This window comes from Canis aureus, chromosome 16 (genome assembly GCF_053574225.1).
Source record: "Canis aureus isolate CA01 chromosome 16, VMU_Caureus_v.1.0, whole genome shotgun sequence".
NCBI classification, from domain to species: Eukaryota; Metazoa; Chordata; class Mammalia; order Carnivora; family Canidae; genus Canis; species Canis aureus.
The window spans coordinates 39203282-39225283 of record NC_135626.1 but is presented as its reverse complement, the minus strand read 5'-3'; the positions used below and the strand labels follow the sequence as shown (position 1 = coordinate 39225283).

General features: G+C 39.1%; 1 protein-coding gene across 2 annotated transcripts; it reads left to right on the top strand.

The window, feature by feature from the left end:
* Nucleotides 1–12685: 12685 nt before the first annotated feature.
* Nucleotides 12686–17737, top strand: KRT24 (keratin 24). 2 transcript variants are annotated; one of them, XM_077853159.1, is made up of 9 exons: nt 12698–13250; nt 13491–13690; nt 14495–14577; nt 15098–15254; nt 15533–15694; nt 15793–15918; nt 16263–16480; nt 16869–16999; nt 17385–17737. In XM_077853159.1, the coding sequence occupies exons 1-9, from the start codon at nt 13046–13048 to the stop codon at nt 17486–17488; spliced, it is 1386 nt and encodes a 461-aa protein (XP_077709285.1). In that variant the 5' UTR covers nt 12698–13045; the 3' UTR covers nt 17489–17737. The 2 variants fall into 2 exon arrangements, with proteins under 2 accessions (XP_077709284.1, XP_077709285.1); XM_077853158.1 differs by having other exon boundaries at nt 12686–13690.
* The last annotated feature ends 4265 nt before the right edge of the window (nt 17738–22002 follow it).

Sequence of the window (22002 nt, the reverse complement as noted above, 5' to 3'; positions counted from 1 at the left end):
AAACTCAAGGAGAGAGAAAATACAAATTTTAAGTACTTACTTAACTCTAATATAAAAAGTCATCTTCCAGGAAAGCCTGGGTGGCTCAGCGGTTTAGTGCTACCTTCAGCCCAGGACCTGATCCTGGAGTCCGGGGATCAAGTCCCATGTCGGGCTCCCTGCATGGAGCCTGCTTCTCCCTCTGCCTATGTCTCTGCCTCTCTCTCTCTTTCTCTGTGTCTCTCATGAATAAATAAATTAAAAATCTTTAAAAAAAAAAATCTCATCTTCCAGGCATTAAACTCACTCCTCCCTGCTTCCTCACCTTCAACATCCATTTCTCTTAAAGTCTGGAGATAGAACTCAAGAAAACAAACACAAGCATCACAATTAATCAAATAGTGATCATATATTATGTTTATAGATCACTTTAGAATTTAAATAAACAGATATATAACAAAAATTTGATCTTCACAAAACCCTGGAAGATAAGAAGTGTGATGACCATTTACACAGATCAAGAGTCAGGCTCAGAGATGTTGCCAATCTTGTCCACAGTCTCACAGAAATTAAGCGACAGTATGGGACCTGGACTCAGGTCTCCAAACTGCCAGTCCAGTGCTTTCTCCACCCAACACACTACCCTATGAATTTGGCAAGGATTTCAAAAATCTCAGTCCCTTGAAACTTATTCCACAAAAGGTAATTTTATACAAAACGTTTTAAAATATGTGGGGAGACATAGAAACTAATAGATACAAAATTCTTTTCTTCAACATGGACCTGAGATGTTTAATTTTATGCCGCCAGTCAATACAAAGTGAACCAGAAATAAGTTATATTCATTTCATTAAGAAAAATTCACTACAGGCGCCTGGGTGGCTCAGTGAAGTGTTAGACTCTGGGTTTCGGTTCAGGTCATGGTCTCAGGGTTGTGAGATCCAGCCTGGCAGCAGCTCCCTCAGCTTGGAGTCTGCTTGAGATTCTCATTCCCTCTCCCTCTGCCCCTTCACTCCCCTCTCATTCTCTCTCTGTATCTCTAAGATAAATAAATATTTTTTTTAAAAAAAGAAGAAGAATTCACTAAAGCAAAAACCAAATGCTTCTAGATTAATGAAACAAGTGATTGCCACTGAGTCACAGGAACAATGGGTGGCCAGGGACACCTCCCAGAGACTCTCAGTAAAGGCAACAACCTCAAAGAGAATGTGTCAGCAGTCAGAGAGCATCTGATGTAGTGAAATGAGTGTTGAGTGAAGTCAAGAGACCCAGGTTCTAATCCTGGCTCTTGCACCACTGAACTGTATTACATAAAAAGAAAACATTAATCTTTAAATTTTATTAAGTTTTTACTTTTAATTCCAGCGTAGTTAGCATACAGTGTTATATTAGTTTTAGGTGTATAATATAGTGATTCAACACTTCCACATATTACTCAGGGCTCATCACAAGTGCACTCCTAATCCCTCCCACCTATTTCCCCCATCTCCCTAACCCTGTCCCCTCTGGGAACCAATGGTTTGTTCTCTACAAGTAAGAGTCTATTTCTTGGTTTGCTTCTCTCTCTCTTTTTTTCCTTTGTTCATTTGTTTTGGGAAAACATAATTTTCAAGCTTTGGTTTCCTTCTGTATGAAATGTTCTGACTGCCCTTCACAACTCTAATAATTATTTGATTCCATTAACATGTACAAGGGTGGCTGAAAACTGCAAAAATGATGTGGAAAATCAAGTGTGAATAGCAGGAGAGATTAGACAAGAAAAGGATGTCCTATTTAGAGGAACAAAAGGCCTTGAATGTGATGAATCATTAGAACAAACTTTGGAGAAATGATACTTAACACAGATTAGGGACAGTGGTGTAGGTGTAAGTATAGGTTTCCATGGTGATAAACACACCTACAGATAAGGCAAGTGTCATGATTAAAAAGACCAGAGGCTATGATGGTGGGCTTTTCTCATGTGAAAAGCATACCATCTAGAACCTCAGTTCCCAGGATACACCATCAACAAGCTGCTGATTTGAAAATCAAAATCAATACAGATTTGGTCCAGGCAGAGATTGCAGCAAATATTATCCAGTAATTAAAAAATAGATGAGTCAAGCAAGAAACCTACACTCCTCAACCTTTCTTTTTTAAGATTTTATTTATTTATTTATGAGAGACACAGATAGAGAGGCAGAGACACAGGCAGAGGGAGAAGCAGCCTCCATGCAGGGAGCCTGACACGGGACTCGATCCCAGGTCTCCAGGATCACGCTCTGGGCTGAAGGCAGTGCTAAACCACTGAGCCACCAGGGCTGCCCTCCTCAACCTTTCTTATAGGTAATAGTTTGGTGGGATTTTTAAAATAAAAATAATTCATAATCTTGCTTTCTATTTTTTAGGTAACTGGTCCTAGGGCTTAAAATCCCAGAACTTTTTTTAAATGAGCAAAGACGTAATTGTTATTGATTACATCAATTTGTCATTAAAAACAAAAGCAGTCTTCAGTTCAAAAGGGGATGGTATTCCAAGAGGTTTTTAAATAAAATTTTCTATTTCACTAACACAGTTCATACTTGCCATATGCCAAGTATTACTTCTGATTTTTTTCTTTTTTAAGATTTATTTATTTATTCACTAGAGACACAGAGAGAGAGATAGGCAGAGACATAGGCAGAGGAAGAAGCAGGCTCGCCACTAGGAGTCCAATGCGAGACTCAATCCCAGGACCCATGGTAACTCTACAAAATAAGAACCGTTGTCTTCATTTTGCATGTGGGAAAACGAGCATACAAAGATGTTAAGTAACTTTCTCAACATCACACCACTGGTAAACAGCCAAACAGTAACTAGGGAACTGGCAGTCCAAAAAATGTGGTTCCAGGATTCCAGCTCACCATGCTAACCTTTTGTAACTTGAATACATTTTCCTACAAAAACAAGGTCATAAATAGTTATAAAGTTCCACCAGAGCCAATTTTAACCACATGTAGCTGAGCTGAAATTCTGTAGATCTATCAACACGTATCCCTGTTTCCCGGCCCAATATCTGTCAAAGAAAAAGAGCTCAATAAAAGTTTGTTGAATTTAATATAAAACAGATACCCCTACTTATAACATTAGCACTCTAGGACAACCTGAAAGCCCCACAGCAGGAAAATGAATGTTCTCCTCTCCAGCATCTCCTACATCAGTCCCAATAGTTGGTGGTGGAAAGTAATTTGGGCAACTGGACCTTATAGAGGTGGCACAGGTTTTTGGAAACATGACAGATGGGATTTTGGTTTTAGCAACAGGGCTGCAGCACAGAACTTCAGCGGCAAAACTAGGAGAGAATCCATTTCTGCCACTGGGTAACAGGAAATGGCTATACATCTGTGGCAGAAGATGGTGTGAAGTGCATAATGGGAAGACAAGTGAGCTTCTAGGACCAAGCTACATGGAAACTGGGTTTCTAACTGGGGCAACTATTTGTAAACAAGGGAAGATGATAAATCAGCCATCAGCAACCAAGAGTCTACAACTAGGTCAGCTGCTGGGATACTAATAATCTCTCTCATTTCTCAGTGGGGAAAAAAATGTAAATTATTTTTCTGACAATTTCTTAACATTATAAAAATTACATAAGAGAAGGCTTGGTGTGATCATATAAAATACAACAAAAATTATACACAGGTCCTCTAAGATCAGGGACTGTGACTTGTCAATTTTATTGCCAAGATCAAACAGAGTGGTTTTTGCAAGATGCTCAAATACTAACTGATGAAAGTTGACTTATCACTGTATGTAAAATGTAAACTAACAAGATAATAAAAGAATGATAAAATAAATGATCGAATTAAATAATAAAATGATAAGATAATAATAGGATAAGTTATAGAATTATAAAAAGAAAATAATAGAATAAATAGAATAATTGATAATTGAGTACTAAAAAATAGACTCATAAATGAATACAAATATTCCCCACTTTTCAAAAATTCATGGATATACCACTTCATATTTATGAAAGGCATATATTTGGACCTGATTTTTCTAACCAAAAGAAATCAAAAGAGGATTTAGCTTTTATAAAAGCATGAAGGCAAAGAGAGATCTGTATCAAGAAAATAATATACAGTGAAAAGCAAAACCAAATTAAAAGAAAACATTTTAAACCTTAATAAAACATGATCAAAATTCATTCCAACACCAAGGGTAATCTGCAGCTAGCCAAGGGACTCTACAGATTTGGGCTACAAGGATTTCAATCTTGTCCTAGCTGCAGTTTGGTGCCACCTCCTGGCAGCTGTCTTCTCTGTCCAAAATTAAGACAGGATTCTGGGACCTGTCAACTTCCATAAAAACAGTAGTTACAGGAATCCACAGCCTGTTTAGTTGGCCTGACTCATCCTCAGCCTTCTATTCCCCAAACTCCCCTTCCCTAACCACTGCCCCCCACCTTGCCTGTCTACCTGCCACATATCCCCATCTCACCCAAGAAAATAAGAACTTTAGCTCACATTCTTGGAGGCTGGATGCAGAAGGGGAATCAACAGTCAATCACTTTATGTCTAAATTTTCAGCAATGCCACCTGGTACCAGGCATTTTCACCGTTCTTGTCATATATGACTGCCCAAGGGCTGATGTTTCCAGTATATAAATTCACAAACAGATCCATAAGTAAAAGATAACCATCGTGCTAAGAAATGGATACATGATACACACAAGCAATTCATAAAAGATGAATGGCCAACAAACATTACAAAGCGCCCCCATACCCAACATTTCTCATATGCAAAGAAAGACATCAAAACAGGTCCATTTTGTTTAGCAAGGGTGTAGGGAAAAGGCACTAATGCATTGCTAGATGGAGTGTAAACTGGCAGCAATTCAACAACAGGTATCAAAGGCCATTAAGAAAAGAGGATATTCTTAGAACCAGCAATTCCATTCCTACGACAGCTAATTATTTTGCGCTCATCCTTCCAGCAGTGACTTATCATAGTGAAAATCCTGACATAATAAAATATCCCATAGCAAAGAATCAATAGACTGTTACCAAACCACCATCAGAGTCTATCGAAGGAGTGTCATGCAGCCAATAAGAATTTTCAGGTTGGGGGGATCCCTGGGTGGCGCAGCGGTTTGGCGCCTGCCTTTGGCCCAGGGCGTGATCCTGGAGACCCGGGATCGAATCCCACGTCGGGCTCCCGGTGCATGGAGCCTGCTTCTCCCTCTGTCTGTGTCTCTGCCTCTCTCTCTCTCTCTCTCTGTGTGACTATCATAAATAAATAAAAAAATTAAAAAAAAAAAAAAAGAATTTTCAGGTTGGTGTATTGGCCTGAAAAGATGTCAGCCAACTCCCGAGAAATGAAAAATAGAGTTTCAAGAGAATAAATACAGTATCATCTACTTTTTTAAGAAAATAATTGTTCATGAATTACATACATGCTTGTTACAAATCTGGAAGAGGGGCACCCGGGTGGCTCAGTCAGTTAAGCAGCTACCTTCAGCTCAGGTCATGATTCCAGGATCCTGGGATCAGCCGTATGTAGGGCTCCCTGCTAATCAGTGAGTCTGCTTCTCCATCTCCCTCTGCTCCTCTCCACCACTGCTTGCTCTCTCTCTCTCTCTCTATCTCTCTCTCAAATAAATAAATAAAATCTTTTTTAAAAATCTGGAATAATGTACATCAAAATGTTAATAGTGACTATTGGTGGTTAGTGAAAATATGAGTGATCTTTATTTTCTGCTACATGTTTATATGCATTTTCCAATTTTTCTGAGATAAACATGTACTACTTGTACAATTTTTAAATCTTTAAAGAAAAACTGCATGTTTAAGTGTTTTCACAATGAATATGTTCCTTTTAATTTTTTTATTTTTCATTTATTTTATTTTTGTTTTAGAGAGAGCATGCATGCTGAATGGGGTGGGGGGAAGGGGCAGAGGGAGAGCGACAGAGCAAATCTTAAACAGGCTCCACCCCCAGCATGGAGTCCTATGCAGAGCTGGAGCTCTTGACCCTGAGATCATGACCTGAGTGGAAATCAAGAGTTGGATGCTCAGCTGACCAAGCTACCCACACACCACTTCTTTTTGAATTTTTAAGGAAAAATAAAAGAAGAGCTAAGTGGTAAGTAATGTGGTGGAAACTGCAAGAACAAAAGAAAGAAGCATGTGGGGAAGTAGGGAAGCTGGTAAATTAGGAGTTGGTAGGTAGAGCAAGAAAAGTGTTCAAGAGGCAGGCCTTGAGGGGTAGTAAAATTTGGATACACCAAGAGAAGAAAATAGGGCATGGTTTGGGTCCTTGGCTCTAGGACTAATCATGTCAAAATGCTTCTAGAAATATTCAGTCCTCTACAATGAGTAGGTCACGGCTAGTACATAACATCCATTAGTTCTTTTCAGAAATATTTCTGGGGCACTTGAGTGGCTCAATGGTTGAGCATCTGTCTTTGGCTCAGGTCTGGCTCAGGTCGTGATCCCAGGGTCCTGGGATCAAGTCCTGCATTAGGCTCCTTGTGAGGAGCCTGCTTCTCTCTGCCTATGTCTCTGCTTCTCTCTATGTCTCATGAATAAATAAATAAAATCTTTTTTTAAAAAAAAGAAATATTTCTGTCTGCTTTATGCCCTGGATTTACTTTGGGAGGGACATAGGCTTCTTCAGTACCCTCCAACCAAAGTTCCCTGGGCACCCCGTTTCTCTGTCTTTCTCCAGGGTACAGACACCAGAGAAGAAGAATAGTTGCTTTCTGGGACCTGCTCCTCATTCAGTATAGCTCCCACATCAGAGCTAAATCCCATCCTTTTTTTCCCCTCCTTGGAAAGATCTGGCTTCATAGCCCATGTTCCTGCAAATCCACTGTGTGGGTTCCCTGAACACTCTGGTAACCCTATCAGGTGGCCCCTTGGGCCCTAACATCACAGCCAAGCCTCTCTAGCCAGGCTCAAAGCTGTGTACTATCTACTCAGACTTGCCTTATCCCGTGAGCCTTTCTCATTCCAGGTCACAGCTCGACCATGGTTTCTAGACAGCTCTGCCCTCCTGGGTGAGCCCTGTGCCCCTTTTCCCCCCACATGCCCCAGGGCCAGTGCAGATAGGCTGTCTGCCTGAGCCCACCCTAGTCCCTGTCTCTGGACTGAGCCTTGACTAGACTGGTCTGATGAACATTGAGATCACTCACAGAGTAGTAATGATTTGGCTAATTACTAGAAAGCTCTCCAAGTGTGTCGCCATTGATTAGTGTAAGCTACTCTCTTATAATTATTTTAATCTTTCCTGTACCATAGTTGTGTCTCCTATCTCATTTCCAGTCTTGTATATTTTGAATCCTTCTCTCTTTGCTTTAACCAGGCTCACAAAGACGTTGTCTATTTTGACCAATGGTTTGCAGTAGCCCATTTCTTACCCTCTGCTTTGTCTTGACCAAACTTTTAGAGTTTGGTCTCTAAAGAGAAAGGAAAGAGAAGAGCCAACTAGAATTGGTCAATTGTAACTCAGATTGAAGAACATTGCCTTGAAAGAATTCCTACCAAGCATCCTCAGTCAGCTGCCTTTATCAGGCCTTCCCTAGGGGATCAGTTAAGAAGGGCCTCTAACTCAGGTTAATTACAATCTATTCTAACCCCTAATTTGGCACAATTGCTACCAAATAAGCAGGACTCTCAAGCCAGTTCTCAAGTACAAGAGCTGAACTTTTGCAGCCTATGCATTAGTAACAAAAATCCCTCCTCATTTGTAAACATTTCCTAAATCTGACCAAGAAGTAATTCACTAAATTGCTAAATATTAGATTTTGAAGGGCACTTGAAAATTATGTAGTCCAGTAGAATAGTTTTACAGTTGGGGGAAATTGTGGCCTCATCTAGAGACATCTAAAAAAACAGAATTTGAGAACAATTTTTATAAAATTTTGCTACAGTCCTGGTGGAAAGGGGTCGGAGGACATGAACAGGTGAAGATGTCTTCTGACCCCATTAGATCAAATATCATTCATTCAATGAAATAATTATATTACCACTGGGATTCCTTTATTGAAGGTCTGCAGCCTTTCTGAGATCAGAGGGACAAAGGATTTTGAAGGCTTGAGCCCAGAGAGACAGAGAGGAGAATGCCTAAAGGTTGACTTCACAGTGGCAAGAGACACGGGAGGCTGGGCCTTGCTGCTTATATTACAGTCTGGGTTAAATATGTCTGTGGGTTCTCCAAAGGCTATTGTCTCTCTGGCATGAATAAAGATCCAAGGGACTTTTCAAGCAAAAATGATCAATAAACTCTCTCTTACTTCAATCTGTATTGGCTTTGACCATGGAGGACAGAAGTCCCTGAGCCCCAACAAAGTCATTTGCCCATTCTTTTAACTCTCCATAAACTGATTAACTGATCTTCAGGAAAACTAGAAAATTGAGCTGCTTGAAGAGATTCTAGAACATTCGATCTCAACAAGTACAAAGCTGAGTCATTTTCTCCAGAATAAAATTTAGCAAAGTGGCATGACCAAACCAATGCTGGTGGAGAAGAGGAAGCTTAGCTGAAATCATAAAGGGAAAGAGTGAAAAGGGCACTGGAGAATAGGATAGGAAAAGCAAAGAAGGCATGAAGGAAGAGAAGCAGTCACAGAACTGGTGGATTTCTCCCTTATTTTTGTAGGTGATTTGGTGTCCGGGGATAGCACATGGCTGAAATCAATTTATGGATAATGGCATCTCAGGACATGTATTACTGCAAAACAAACAAAAAAAATTCTTTTCTTTCTTCCAAGTAGATGAGCCTGGTAGGACTCACAGTGGCTACCATCAGGGCACAGCCTAAACTATGATTCTCTACAGTGGCTGTCCCCAGGTGCTTCTGACATGGCCTTCTCTCCCCGCTCCCCAAACAGTGTTTCCTTTCACTGACAAACTTCCAACACACATGTACACACACACACACACAATCACAAACCCAGATGGCAGAGAATAGAGGTTTTGAAGACAGAACACAGAGTAAGGGATAAAAGTGACCAGTTACCATGTTGTTCATGAAGAAAGTCGAGCCTCACTGTGTTTTAATCATTCAAGGAATATTTATCGTTTATCTACAATGTATCAATTTTACAAAAAGGCTGTGCACACTTCAAAATGGAGCTTTTCCTTTTTTCCATACTGTCTGCCACAAAAGTTTTTGCAAACACCCAACAAATACTCTATGGCCAGTTACTTCCCTTTGCTATTCTGATCTTATGCTTCCATCTGAAACCCATGTAACATAAAGTTCTCTACAACAAACAGAAGATAGGAGCCCCGAGTTCATTCTACTCTCAACCTAAGATTCATCAAGGGTAGAACTTTTGATGGCTGGCTCTGGTTGGCTCTGTCAGTGGAGCCGGTGACTCTTGAGCTGAGGGTTGTGAGTTTGAGCCCCACATTAGATGGACAGTGATGTAGAGATTACTTAAAAAAAAATAAAATCTTAAAAAAAAAAAGAAAAAAGATTCATCAGGAACAATATACCACACCTTTCAGTGGTTGGTTTCCCTACCAATCTAAAAACATGCACTATATTAATCTGAATATTTAAAAAAGTAATAGCAATCCATCTGACAAAAAAAATGTCAATGGCTATTATCTACAAATCATTCTGCACTCCTTGCAGTTTTATTCTATATTGAACCATAGTTATATGATTATCTACAAGTAAAATAAACTGCTAACAAGAAGCTATTCAAAACAATATAGAACTGAGGGCAACATTTAACTGAGCCCGGACATTGGGAACAGGGGGAGTCACTCTGTTTCTTTTAAAGGATATTAGATTGAACAACTCCGGGATGCCAGGCACTGAAACTGGCATTTCTGAAAATTATGTTTCACTGGAACCTCACCAGATTCTTAAAGCTTTCAGTTTACAAATGGAAGAAATGGCAAGAACTAATTTGTGAGTTTTGGCTCACAAATTTATTATTTCAAATAAAGAGAGTGAGTATTAAGTTTGGAGGACGTCTTAAAACAATGAGGGCCAATATCTACTAAAGAATTCTAATACTTCAGGCAAGAACAAAATTGTATTTTTACATGCAATTAAAAACTTCAATCTGCTAAACACTGATGTTCTAGAATTTGCAGATCGTAGAATTAGGATGAGTCTGTTTAATAGGTTTACCCATTTAAAAGGAAATGCACATAGACCCATAGAAAGAAAGCATTAAAAATGCATGGAAAGGAGTATTAATGAATAGAAGAAAATCCTGTGGTTTACAACTACATTTACTTATATACTGCCTCATTAGGCAAGGAATTTGAGGTAGTAATGGCCATTTTATTGGTTAAATGCCCTTCCCAGCAGTCCTCTCTGAATACAGAGTATCAGGGAAGCATCTTAGAACTTAATTTTGAATCTGAATTTGAAAAACGAAGCAATAGATGTCAGCATTAAAAATTATATCAAGAAGAAAGCTAATATATATATATAATTATATATATATATGTATATATGACACAAGATGGAATACCTCAGTTGTCACAAGCTTCTTCAGTGAACACTCAAACATCCAGCTATCCCCAAACAGAAAATGAATAAAGCTGCCAAAGTGAAAAAGATACAGCTCACATAACAACTAAAAATACAAATCCCAAACAAAATTTGAAGGCCAAAGATCCTGGGGTTTTTTGTTGTTTTTTTGTTTGTTTGTTTGTTTGTTTTCTCATTCTTTCCACTTAAAGCTCTTTCTACCCAGGCTCTGAAATTTCTTGGTTTCATTTGATTTCTTTCACTTAGCTCTTGTTCCTTTCTCTAAACCTTCTTTTAGCCAAACATTTCATAAGTTTAAAAGGGAAGAGAAGCCCAATGATTGTTTCTCCTCTTCAGCATTTATATACCATTAATCAGTAGTGCTTGGGCTTCCCTGGTTTCCTACCTCTGGGGAGGGATGAGACAAGATGACCAATATACCTTAATGAGTGATGCATTTTTACCTGCCTTAAAAGGGTGTGATGAAAATTACTCCCAGCTTAACAATTTAAGGTTTATAAAGCACCTTGTCCGGAGAGATGGCACCCTACATATATTAACATACCACTACCGTGAAAACAGGACAGGTAAAGGTAAAGGCTAATTCCTTTTAAAATTTTTTATTTATTATTTATCTGAGAGAGAGAGAGAGAGAGAGGGAGAGAGAGAACGTGCAGAAGCAAAGGGAAGGAGAGAAAGAAGCAGACACCCCACCAAGTAGAGAGCCCAACTTGGAGCTCCAGCCCAGGACCTGAGCCGAAGGCAGATAGATGCCCAACCAACTGAGCCACCCAGGTGCCCCTAAAAGCTAATCCCTGAAGAGTTACACAGCAAAGGGAATTATCCCCTATTTAATAATGTGTCCTAATCAAAGGCAGTCCGAGGACAAATTAAGAGAACATAGAACACTGGATGACAAATGATAGATGATAAAGATTAAAACACACACATAGTTTCTAATAGAGATTGCCAGGATAAAAGTTTTAAATAAGCAAAGCCACTACTTGAGCATAAAGCCAAAGGAGGCCAAGAAATATTTTTAGAAGCATCTAACTTTTTTTAAAAAGACACTTTTTAAAAATTGTGGTAAAATGGACATAAAATAAAATTTACCATCTCATTTGTAAATGTATGTTCAATAGTGTTAAGTACATTCACATTGTTGTGAAACTAATCTCCAGAACTCTTTCATCTTGCAAAACTGAAACTATATCCGTTAAACAGTTCCCCATTTCCCCTCCACTCAGACACTGGCAACTACTATTCTATTTTCTGTTTCTGAAATCGACGACACCAGGTACCTCCTATAAGGTGAAGCATACAGCTTGTTGTACATGTCTTAACAAAACAAAACAAAACCTTTTAAACCAAAGAAACTACTAGCAGAAGCCAACGGAAATAATCTAAAGTACAAAAGGACAGAAAAACAGGAAGCAGAAAGTGAACTGGGGAAGATTCTAGATTTTGGTATATATAAAATGATCCCAATCATAACATTAGTTATCGGAAGTGGATACGTATCTCTTCTAAATATCTTTTCAACAAAAACAGAAAAAAAAAAAAAAAAACATGGGCAGAAAGTAGACTAGGGGAACTCCACATTATAGTATCTACAAAATGACTCCAGGAATAACATTGGTTAGCAGAAGTGGATTCAGATCTCCTTCTCCAGATACCTTTAAAACAAAGATGCAATCAGCAACATCTCTTAGTTTCTTAAGATTTGATTGCAAAGAAGGAAGTTGGTATCACTATCTCAGGCTCGAATCCAATCAGAAAGAAAAAAAATAGTAATTCAATCAGAAAGAAAAGCATCTTTGTACCATCACACGGGTAACAATCAACTCCCATCTGACACTAAAGCAATCCACCTAAAAATGTTTCCAATCTCTCCAGGATAGTCCCTGCTCAAATAAACATGTTCCTGAGATCTAATAATACACATGTACACATGTATTATATTTAATTTTTTCTTATTTACAGTGAAAATACGAAGATCTCAGAATACAAAAAAAAAACTTCAACACAAACATGCCCTTAGAAATATGCTGATTGAAATAATCATAGAAAAGAACAATTAAGTGAATCTAAAACTAATGCTGATGCTAAAGCTAATTTCAACTTTAAGAACATAATATGAACAAAAGTTACAAGTTTGATGGGAAATTTCCATTCTCATCATATTAAGTATTTTAATTGCATTTGCTAATCTGGGGATGTGTTCTTCAATTGGGAAATCATGAAGCAAAATGAATAGAATTACTCTTTCAGAAAAGAATCGTAAGTCATCAAAACCTCTGAAAGATTAAAACTGTAATTCTGGGGAAAAAAAAGTTTTTGCTTTACTCCACCTTATTTTTTTCTTGCTATAGTAAATGCCCCGAGGCTCTGACCTAGCTTCGGAAAAAGAGCCAGTAGAGTGGGTTCACAAAAAAGAAATTATCCAATTGCAGATTAGCAAAACTATCATAGGGATTAAGAAGTGACACAGAAAAGGAACACCCTAAAAGTCTGTATATAAGGGCCAAAACGGCAGCTTGCAAATACATTCTTCACTGTTACCTTTCCTATTCACCTGGACAAGCTAAACGTTTGCAGAAGTACCATGTCTTGCTCATCTCGTGTCTCCTCTTCCAGGGCTGGAGGCAGTGGCTTGGCCAGGGTGTCTGTTGGTGGGAGCAGCTTCACCAGTGGAAGCAGATGCGGCATAGGGAGTGGTTCTACCCGGGGCTTCCGAGGAGGAACTGGCAGCTGTGGCCTCAGTGGGGTATCAAGCAGTGGCTTTGGAGGCAGCTTTGGAGGAGGTTTTGGTAGCTGCTCAGTTGGGGGTGGTTTGGGAGGAACTTCAGGCTCTGGGGCTGGCTTTGGTGGGGGTTCTGGCTTTGGTGGGGGTTCTGGCTTTGGAGGGGGTTCTGGCTTTGGTGGGGGGTCTGGCTTTGGAGGGGGTTCTGGCTTCGGTGGTGGTGCTAGTGGAGGCTTCTACAGCTATGGTGGTGGTATGGGGGGTGGTATGGGAGGTGGTATTGGTGATGGGGGGCTTTTCTCTGGAGGTGAGAAGCAAACTATGCAGAACCTCAATGACCGCCTGGCCAGTTACCTAGACAAGGTCAGAGCCCTGGAAGAGGCCAACACTGATCTGGAGAACAAAATCAGGGAATGGTATGACAAATTTGGGCCTGGGTCTGGAGATGGTGGATCTGGAAAAGACTACAGCAAATACTATCCAATAATTGAAGATCTCCGGAATCAGGTGAGACCCTGACTATTACTGTGTTTCTACTATTTCTGTGTCTTTTGCTCTTATTCAGATTATATCCTGTAATGAAGATTTCAAGTCCAAGAATTATTCAAAGACATATTTGCTTGTTGCATATGCAAAAATTGGTACTTGGTGTGTTTTAACTATGACAGTATTGTATATGACATCCAACCACACTAATTATCTGTTTGCATCTCAAATTTGAGTATTTCTACATAAGAACAAAATGTATAGAATGCGAAGCAGCTATTTAACATGTACATATACAAATGGTGGCAATGAGTCAACACTAGCCTAATCTAATATTTTTGTGATTAATTCTGGCAGGTTGACATGTTTTAGTGTCTTGCTAGATTTAAATCATCTTTACAACTTTTTCCTCCTAGAAAATCTGGTGCAAATATTGTATGAGCATGTGGCAAAATCTGAAATGTTTATCCACTGTTGTATGGGAAGTATTTTTTTAAAGACTTTTTGAAGTAAAATTCACTTTTTGTTCTACTTTTGGAAAGAACTTCAGAATAACTGTTTCTCCAAAGCAGCAGAAATAAGCAGAGGGGCTGTGTTCTAATAAAACAATGTTCCATGCCTATTTTGGTACATGTGTAAACTGTTACCTTTTTACAGAAAATTGTCATCCAACTACACCAGATTATCAGTAAAGATGTCATTACTAAGCAAGTTTTCAAAGCAATTTATTTACCTTTAAAAGCCAACTCGAAGGACATCTACCCTCACAGGTGGGCATGCCAACACAGGTAAAAAGCATCTGTGATTCTGTTATTGCCTTTCTAGATCATTACTGCCACTATTGAAAATGCTGGGATCGTTTTGCAGATCGACAATGCCAGATTGGCTGCTGATGACTTCAGACTCAAGTAAGAAAAGGGAAGACTTGCAAACAAATGTTATGGGGGAAAATAAAATGCAATCTGTCTGTTTCATTGATTCTAAATTTAAAGAAATATCTTTTAGGGCATCAAGACCTAAACTGACAAACATTCTGAGAGTAAATTTTAAAGACCATCACTCCACTCCAATAAGGAACAAAAAAGAGGCAAATTAAAGATGAATTTTTGTTACAAAAAAAATGGCCGTCAATAAATTAATATTCAGTTCATAATTTTCTTTCCAGGGGAAAAATTCCTAAGAGAAAACTTAGTAGCCTTCATTTATCAAATAGCTTGGGGTGGAGGGGGCGGGAAGAGTGTGCCTGGTTGGCTCAGTCAAAGGGGCATGGGACTCTTTGATCATGGGGTTGTGAGTTTGAGCCCCGAGTTGGGTGTAGAGATTACTCAAATAATAAGCAAATAGCTCAAGGAAAAATCTTTTTCTTGAATATGTAAGAATGGATGTACTCTGAAATGCTCTATCCTGTCCTACTGCTGTCCTTTCCAGGTATGAGAATGAGCTGTATCTCCGGCAGGCCGTGGAGGCCGACATCAATGGCCTGCGGAAAGTTCTAGATGATCTGACCATGACGCGCTCAGACCTGGAGATGCAGATTGAGAGCCTCACCGAGGAGCTGGCCTACCTGAAGAAGAACCATGAGGAGGTAGGAACACGTTCCACATTATTAAACTAAAAAATTAAACTCTGGCCTGCATATTTTCCCCCACATCCATTCTGTAAAAATAAACTAAGTTCTATCTAAAGGGATTTCCAACTCCTATGACCAAGGAAAAAATTAGTCATGAGCAAATTATATCTGAATTTGGTGGCAAGTGGGGGTAGCCTTTGGTGTCCTAGTTTCCATTTTTTGTTGGCTATGCACATTTTAAGAATCTCTGCTTTTCTGTTTTTATCATTGTGGTCTTTTTTCCTTCACACTAGGAAATGAAGAGTATGCAAGGAAGCTCCGGAGGGGACGTGACTGTGGAAATGAATGCTGCCCCGGGAACTGACCTGACCAAGTTACTGAATGACATGAGGGCACAGTATGAAGAGCTGGCTGAGCAAAATCGCCGCGAGGCCGAGGAGCAATTCAACAAACAGGTAGATTCTCACTGCTGGATGCCTGAGATGGCAGTCATGCACAAGCCACTTCATCTCATTTCTTCAGGCTGCAATGACTGCATTTTGTTTTTATCTAGAGTGCATCACTGCAAGCACAAATTTCTACTGATGCTGGGGCAGCCAGTTCTGCCAAGAATGAGATAACGGAACTGAAACGTACTCTGCAAGCCCTGGAAATTGAGCTTCAGTCCCAAATGGCCATGGTAAGTGCAAAGAGGTTTGCAAAATCTCCAACAGGGAGTTACGCGATACCATTTTCTTTCTTTGCCAAGATGTTCCACTTGGCACATAATAAAAGCAGCATTAGGAGAACTCACTTGCGGTTGTAGAAAGCATAAAACATTCCAGTTAAAGATAATATACTTTCATAAAAGATTTAGCTTAAAGAAAAACAGTTATGCCCACAAAAATTGAAGAACCAATGACAGAACAACATAGGCTGCAACTTGAAAGTGTGAAAGTGTAGTTCTCTTAGCACCTTATAAGATTTTGTGTTTAAAAAAAATTAATTTTTCACCATGAACTTTTGATTTGCTTTTTCTCTTAGAAAAGCTCCCTGGAAGCAACTCTGGCTGACACAGAAGCTGGCTACATGGCTCAGCTGTCAGAAATCCAGATGCAGATCAGCAGCCTGGAGGAGCAGATCTGCCAGATTCGGGGCGAGACCGAATGCCAGAATGCGGAATATGAGCAACTGCTGGACATCAAGACCCGCCTAGAGATGGAGATTGAGACCTACCGCCGCCTGCTTGATGGAGAGGGATGGTAAATGAAAGTCATCAACCCACTCAATGCATTCCTTTGGTGTACTTATATTATGAAACCAGAAAGGGGTTTGGGGGCTGGACTTGGTTTAAAAAGTCACAGTGGGGCACCCAGTGACTCAGTTGGTTAAGCATCTGACTCTTGATCTCAGCTCAGGTCTTGATCTCAGGGTCATGAATTCAAGCCGTGTTGGGCTCCATGCCCAACTTAAATAATAATAATAATAATAATAATAATAATAATAATAAAAAGTCACAAAGACAATCTAATCAAAAGACATTTACCTTTATCATGGAGAGCAGCCCCACCCCCCCACCCCCCACCCCCGCATGGACGGTTTCTCCCACCTTTGTAAACTACAAAGGAAAACAATTCTTTTTTCCTCTAGTGGTTCTGGTTTTGGAGGATCTGATTTTAGAAACTCTGGATCCAGAAATACAGGATCCAGAAACATGGGATCTAGGGATATGTCCATGTCTGGTGAATCAAGATCCGGAAGCTGTTCTGTCCAAGGAAGAGGTAAACATTATTTAATGTTCATGATCATTTTATAATTTAAAAGTAAAGGCAAACTGTGCTTGTCTTATAAAAAGTATATACTGGGAATCCCTGGGTGGCTCAGCGGTTTAGCGCCTGCCTTCGGCCCAGGGCGTGATCCTGGAGACCCAGGATTGAGTCCCACGTCAGGCTCCCTGCATGGGGCCTGCTTCTCCCTCTGCCTGTGTCTCTGCCTCTGTGTGTGTGTGTGTGTGTCTTTCATGAATAATTTTTTTTTTAAAGTATATACTATTGTTTACAAAATCTTAACCCAGAGAGAACATACTTAAAGAATGCACTTGAATTTCTCTTGATCTGAGCTTCTGTGATCGTTTCCAGACCGACATTGTAATTCTCTGATTTTCAGATCCAAACAAGACAAGAGTGACGAAGACCATCGTGGAGGAGGTAGTGGACGGCAAAGTCGTCTCATCTCAAGTCAGCAATGTGTCTGAGGTGAAAGTTAAATAAGCAATTTCCAGATCAGCAAGAGTGTCTTTCAGAGAAAAACCAGAAGGACACAAATGAAGAAATCATATCAATCTCACCATCTTTCTGGATAACATCAGGGAAAAGTTTCCATCTAGAAGTAGATGACTAAGCAATTTTTCTGCATCCTCTTCTTTTTTCTTACTAGAATGCTCTTGAAAAAGTTGAAATGACAATTTTGCTCTAATTGTTTTCATGCTTCAATAAACCTACTTTTGCAAGTTAACTAAATGCTTCCTGAATTTTTTAAAGAAATTCAATATTTTACCTAGAAATAAAGCTATCGGTCACAATACCTCGCTTCATTGTTATATTACTCATATTGATTATTTATATAGTACCCTAGCCCCTTGATATGTGGAGATTTCTAGCAACATCCCAGTGGAACTCAGTGATAGCTGAAATTATACCTTAGCGTCCCTAAAAAAGTCATGGGAAATAAGATGGGATATGTGATATGGTGTCAAATTTCTGAAAACCTTGGAAGCCCCAAAGAGAAAAGATCTCAGACACTTGTACTCTTACAAAATCTAGCCACAACTCTAGTCAAGAAATGTCACTTAGCCAAGCTGGTGTTTCCTTTTCCCACTCTCCATCGCTGAAGTTCTTACTCCCTGAGTGGTCCACATGGTTTCATCTTGTCTTGCTTGGGATAATGAAGACCATTAAAGTAGGGTAGGGTAGGAAGTGGTGCAGGGTCAGTCCCAGAAAGAACCAGACACAGGACAAAGCCAAACAGAGTAAGGATTTTCCCACTCAAGGAATTTAATAGGACCAGATCACAAATTAGAGAACTGATGCCACAAACCAGCCCTCAAGAAACTTGAGGGCTTGAGACTTGGCACAAAAATCCAAATTTGAAATTACAAAGGATAAACCTGAACATAATTTATACAAATTATACCTTCAAATATAAAACCAGTAAGAGCTGTATGAGAGTATCAAACTTTGATAATCAAAAACAACCCAAAAATGTAGCTTTTCATTTGTGAGGCATATTGAATTAAAACATAAAAATGAACTTGGGGGCACACTGAGACTTTTGCTTAAATAGATAACCACAGAACACAGTTAATAGCTAAGCACAAAACCACTATTCAAAAGCAACGTTGTCTTAAGTCAAACATATGTTTCCCATCATGCCATTACAGTAAGTTAAGCCTTGGATATTTTTCCTCTACTAAAAAGTTCAGAAATATGAACCAGCTGATCTAGCCTGGAGTATTAGTGGGAGGACAGAAATGGAAACCAGTTGTGTGCAGGATCCAGTTCCTTGGGTCATTGCAGCCACATCGATGAAGCCTCTCTCCATGAGTCTTCCCAGATACAATCTTCTAGTCCTGTATCACCTAGTACCTACATTGATGGCTAGTATTATCCTCCTGTCAAAGCAACAATATGCAACTACTTTGAAAATCATCTTTAGTTGAAAACCCTCATTGTGTGTTTCCTTGGCATGTGTTAAGATGCTGCATTTGTACTAAATGATCATTTATAGAAAAGGCCAGAACATACTGAGATGAAGTAGGATATGTTTCAAGCATTTCAATTTTTAAAACTGAAATTACTGAATGATTTGGGTTTTGTTTTCTTTTCTTAGGATTTTATTTATTTATTTGACAGAGAGAGAGAGAGCACAAGTAGGCAGAGCAGCAGACAGAGAGAGAGGGAGAAGCAGGCTCTCTGCTGAGCAGAGAGCCCAAATCGGGGCTCAATCCCAGGACTCTGGGATCATGACCTGAGCCAAAGGCAGCCTCTTAACCAATTGAGCCACGCAGGTGCCCCTAATGAACCATTTTGGATCATGAAATTTACTGAGAATACTGAGTAAAAGTTAAGGATAGTATTTTCACACATTGTGACCTGCTCTAAAATTACTTCAAAACCACTTGACATAAAACTGCATATGCTTTATTCTGGAACTCTAAAGTTCAGCAATCCATCAACTTTAACATAAGAGTGGACTTACTCATGAGAAGGAAGAGCCAGTGCTTGTTGACTTTTCATCCAGAGATTCAAACGGATGTTCCTGTCATACTGAACTCAAGGGACAATGGACAAGAATGGACATGGTATCTGTCCTCACAAAGATTAGAAGCAAGAAACAGGGTTTATAGTAGGCAGAGAAGAGGAAAAAGCCAAAGGATTTAAGGCTCTATGGAAAGTAGCCTAAACTTGCTTAATGACTTCATGGAATTAGACTCTGTTCAAAAGACCTACAAGAGAGGACAAACTGATGAATATAAATCGCTCAGAATGTAGTTCAAGTAATATTTTCCAAGTAACCTCCTCAATTAACAAAATACCACTGCATGTAATACACTTTAAAAAATTATCGGTGGCTCATATGGGACACTTGAAAAATATTGGTCAAGCCCTTTTGAAAACAATTTACTCATTTGTAATATCAGTGACAATATGAAATGGTAAGGTAGACAAGAGCAAACACCGAGATAACACTTCAACCAATTTTTTATACTAACACTTAAATGGCATATAGAGGACAAGCCCAGAATGTATCACTGATGTACCATGTGTAAAGCACATTGGTTCCTGTGGAGTGGGGCTGGAGCGGGGGAGTGTTTATTTCATTAACCGAATCACAAGGAACCTGAAAGCTTATTAAAACTGCAATAGGACTGCATCATGCGGCTCCAGCTTGCTTCTTACTGACACTAGAGCTGGGTAGTGTTTCACAACATCACAACCTCTGTCAACTCATTCTAACACCTTAACCTTAGAAACATGCACTGTCTTTAGCTTTATTCACTGCTTGCAGCAAGCTGTAAAATAAATTACTTCAAATGATTTTAAATTAGTTTGCCTAAGACCAAGAAGTCAGATTTTTAAAGCTCCATGATGATTTTTATGCAAACAATGGCTTTGTGGCACCATTTCAAGATAAGGTAATTGTGCTTTCCCCACTGAATTTTCCACATCTAAAAGTTTCCAGGAAGATCCAATATTAATGCTTGTGATTTCTACAGCAATAATAACATAAAAATCACAATTTTTTCAAACTTTTATTTTTAAGATTTTATTTTTAAGTAATCACTACACCCAATGTGGGACTCGAACCTACATCCCCGAGATCAAGTGCCACATGTGCTACCAACTCAGTCAGCCAGGCACACCCACAGAGTTTTAAAAAGTTGACTGGTGGGGCACCTGAGTGGTGGAGTTGGTTAGGACCCGACTCTTGCTTTCGGCTGGGGTCATGTTCTCCTGGTTGTGAGATCAAGTCCTGAGTTGGGCTCCGTGCTCACTGTGGGTTCGCTTGAAATTCTCTCTCCTTTTCCCTCTGCTCCTTCTGCTTGTGCTCACTCTCACCCCCTCTCTCTCTTCCTCTCTCTCATTTATTTATTCAATAAATGAATAAATCTTAATAATAATAATAATAATAATAATAATAATAATAATTTAAAAAGTTGGTGACTTTTATTCCAATCTCTTACCCAGAATAGAAATCTTTCCTACAAGATTATTCAAGGCCTCCAGTCTCTGGCTAAAGGTGTCCAGAGCTTGCAAAGTTCACGACTTGGTAAGAGAGATCATTTGATTAAGAACAGGTGTAAAGTTAGAAGTGGTTTTCTTATATGGAGCCAGATCTGTCTCCCTGTGTAACTTTCAGCAGTTTGATCCTGCTTCAGGCCTTTGGAGCTATTTTTAAATGGCCAATGTGTCTTTTCTTTTCTAAACAAAAATCCCAATTTCTTTACCCATGCCTCATCTGACATTGTTTCCATATTCTCCATTAACAGGACCACACGTGTTGGATATTACAGACATATTTGCAATTAAATAGTCCTATTAAACTATGGCACCCAGAATAAACAGAAAGATCAAGAGCAGTGGGAGAATAGCCTCTGGGCTTTGTAAATCTTTTGAGATAGTCTAACTTCTACGGCCACAGCATAGTCACAGCTATTGAGCTGGAACGTTTACAGAAAAACTTTATCCTTCACCTGATGTTTTATTCCCCCTTTCTTTTTTAACTCATGGAACATCCTTCTTTTAATTCTATTTACTTTACAAAATCTTAACCAATTTAGGGTCATCATTTTACCCTGAAAGTTTTTCAAATATATTTTGATTCTCTCATTCAACATATTAAATATGTTTGTATCTTCTAGAAAAAGAAAATGCAACAAAACCTAAAATGCAAGCAGTATCACACCAAAATCCCCCACCTGCCAATAACAAATATCAGCTTGACATAAATGTTTCCTAAGTAAGCCATTTGAATGTTTTATTCTGTGTTAAATAGTTTCAATGTTAACAAAAGTTTTAAGAAATGTTTACTTGGTGAGTAGAGTGTTTGAAGACATATGAACAGGCTCAGAGTCCCCTTCAGTAGAATGAAGCAAAGGCCATGCAGGGAAAGAACATCAAGTCACATGCAATTTATTTACCAAAATATGTCATCTCTCTAGTGTGATGGCTTTAATTAAATATGATGGATGATAGATGATGATGATGATGATAGATAGATAGAT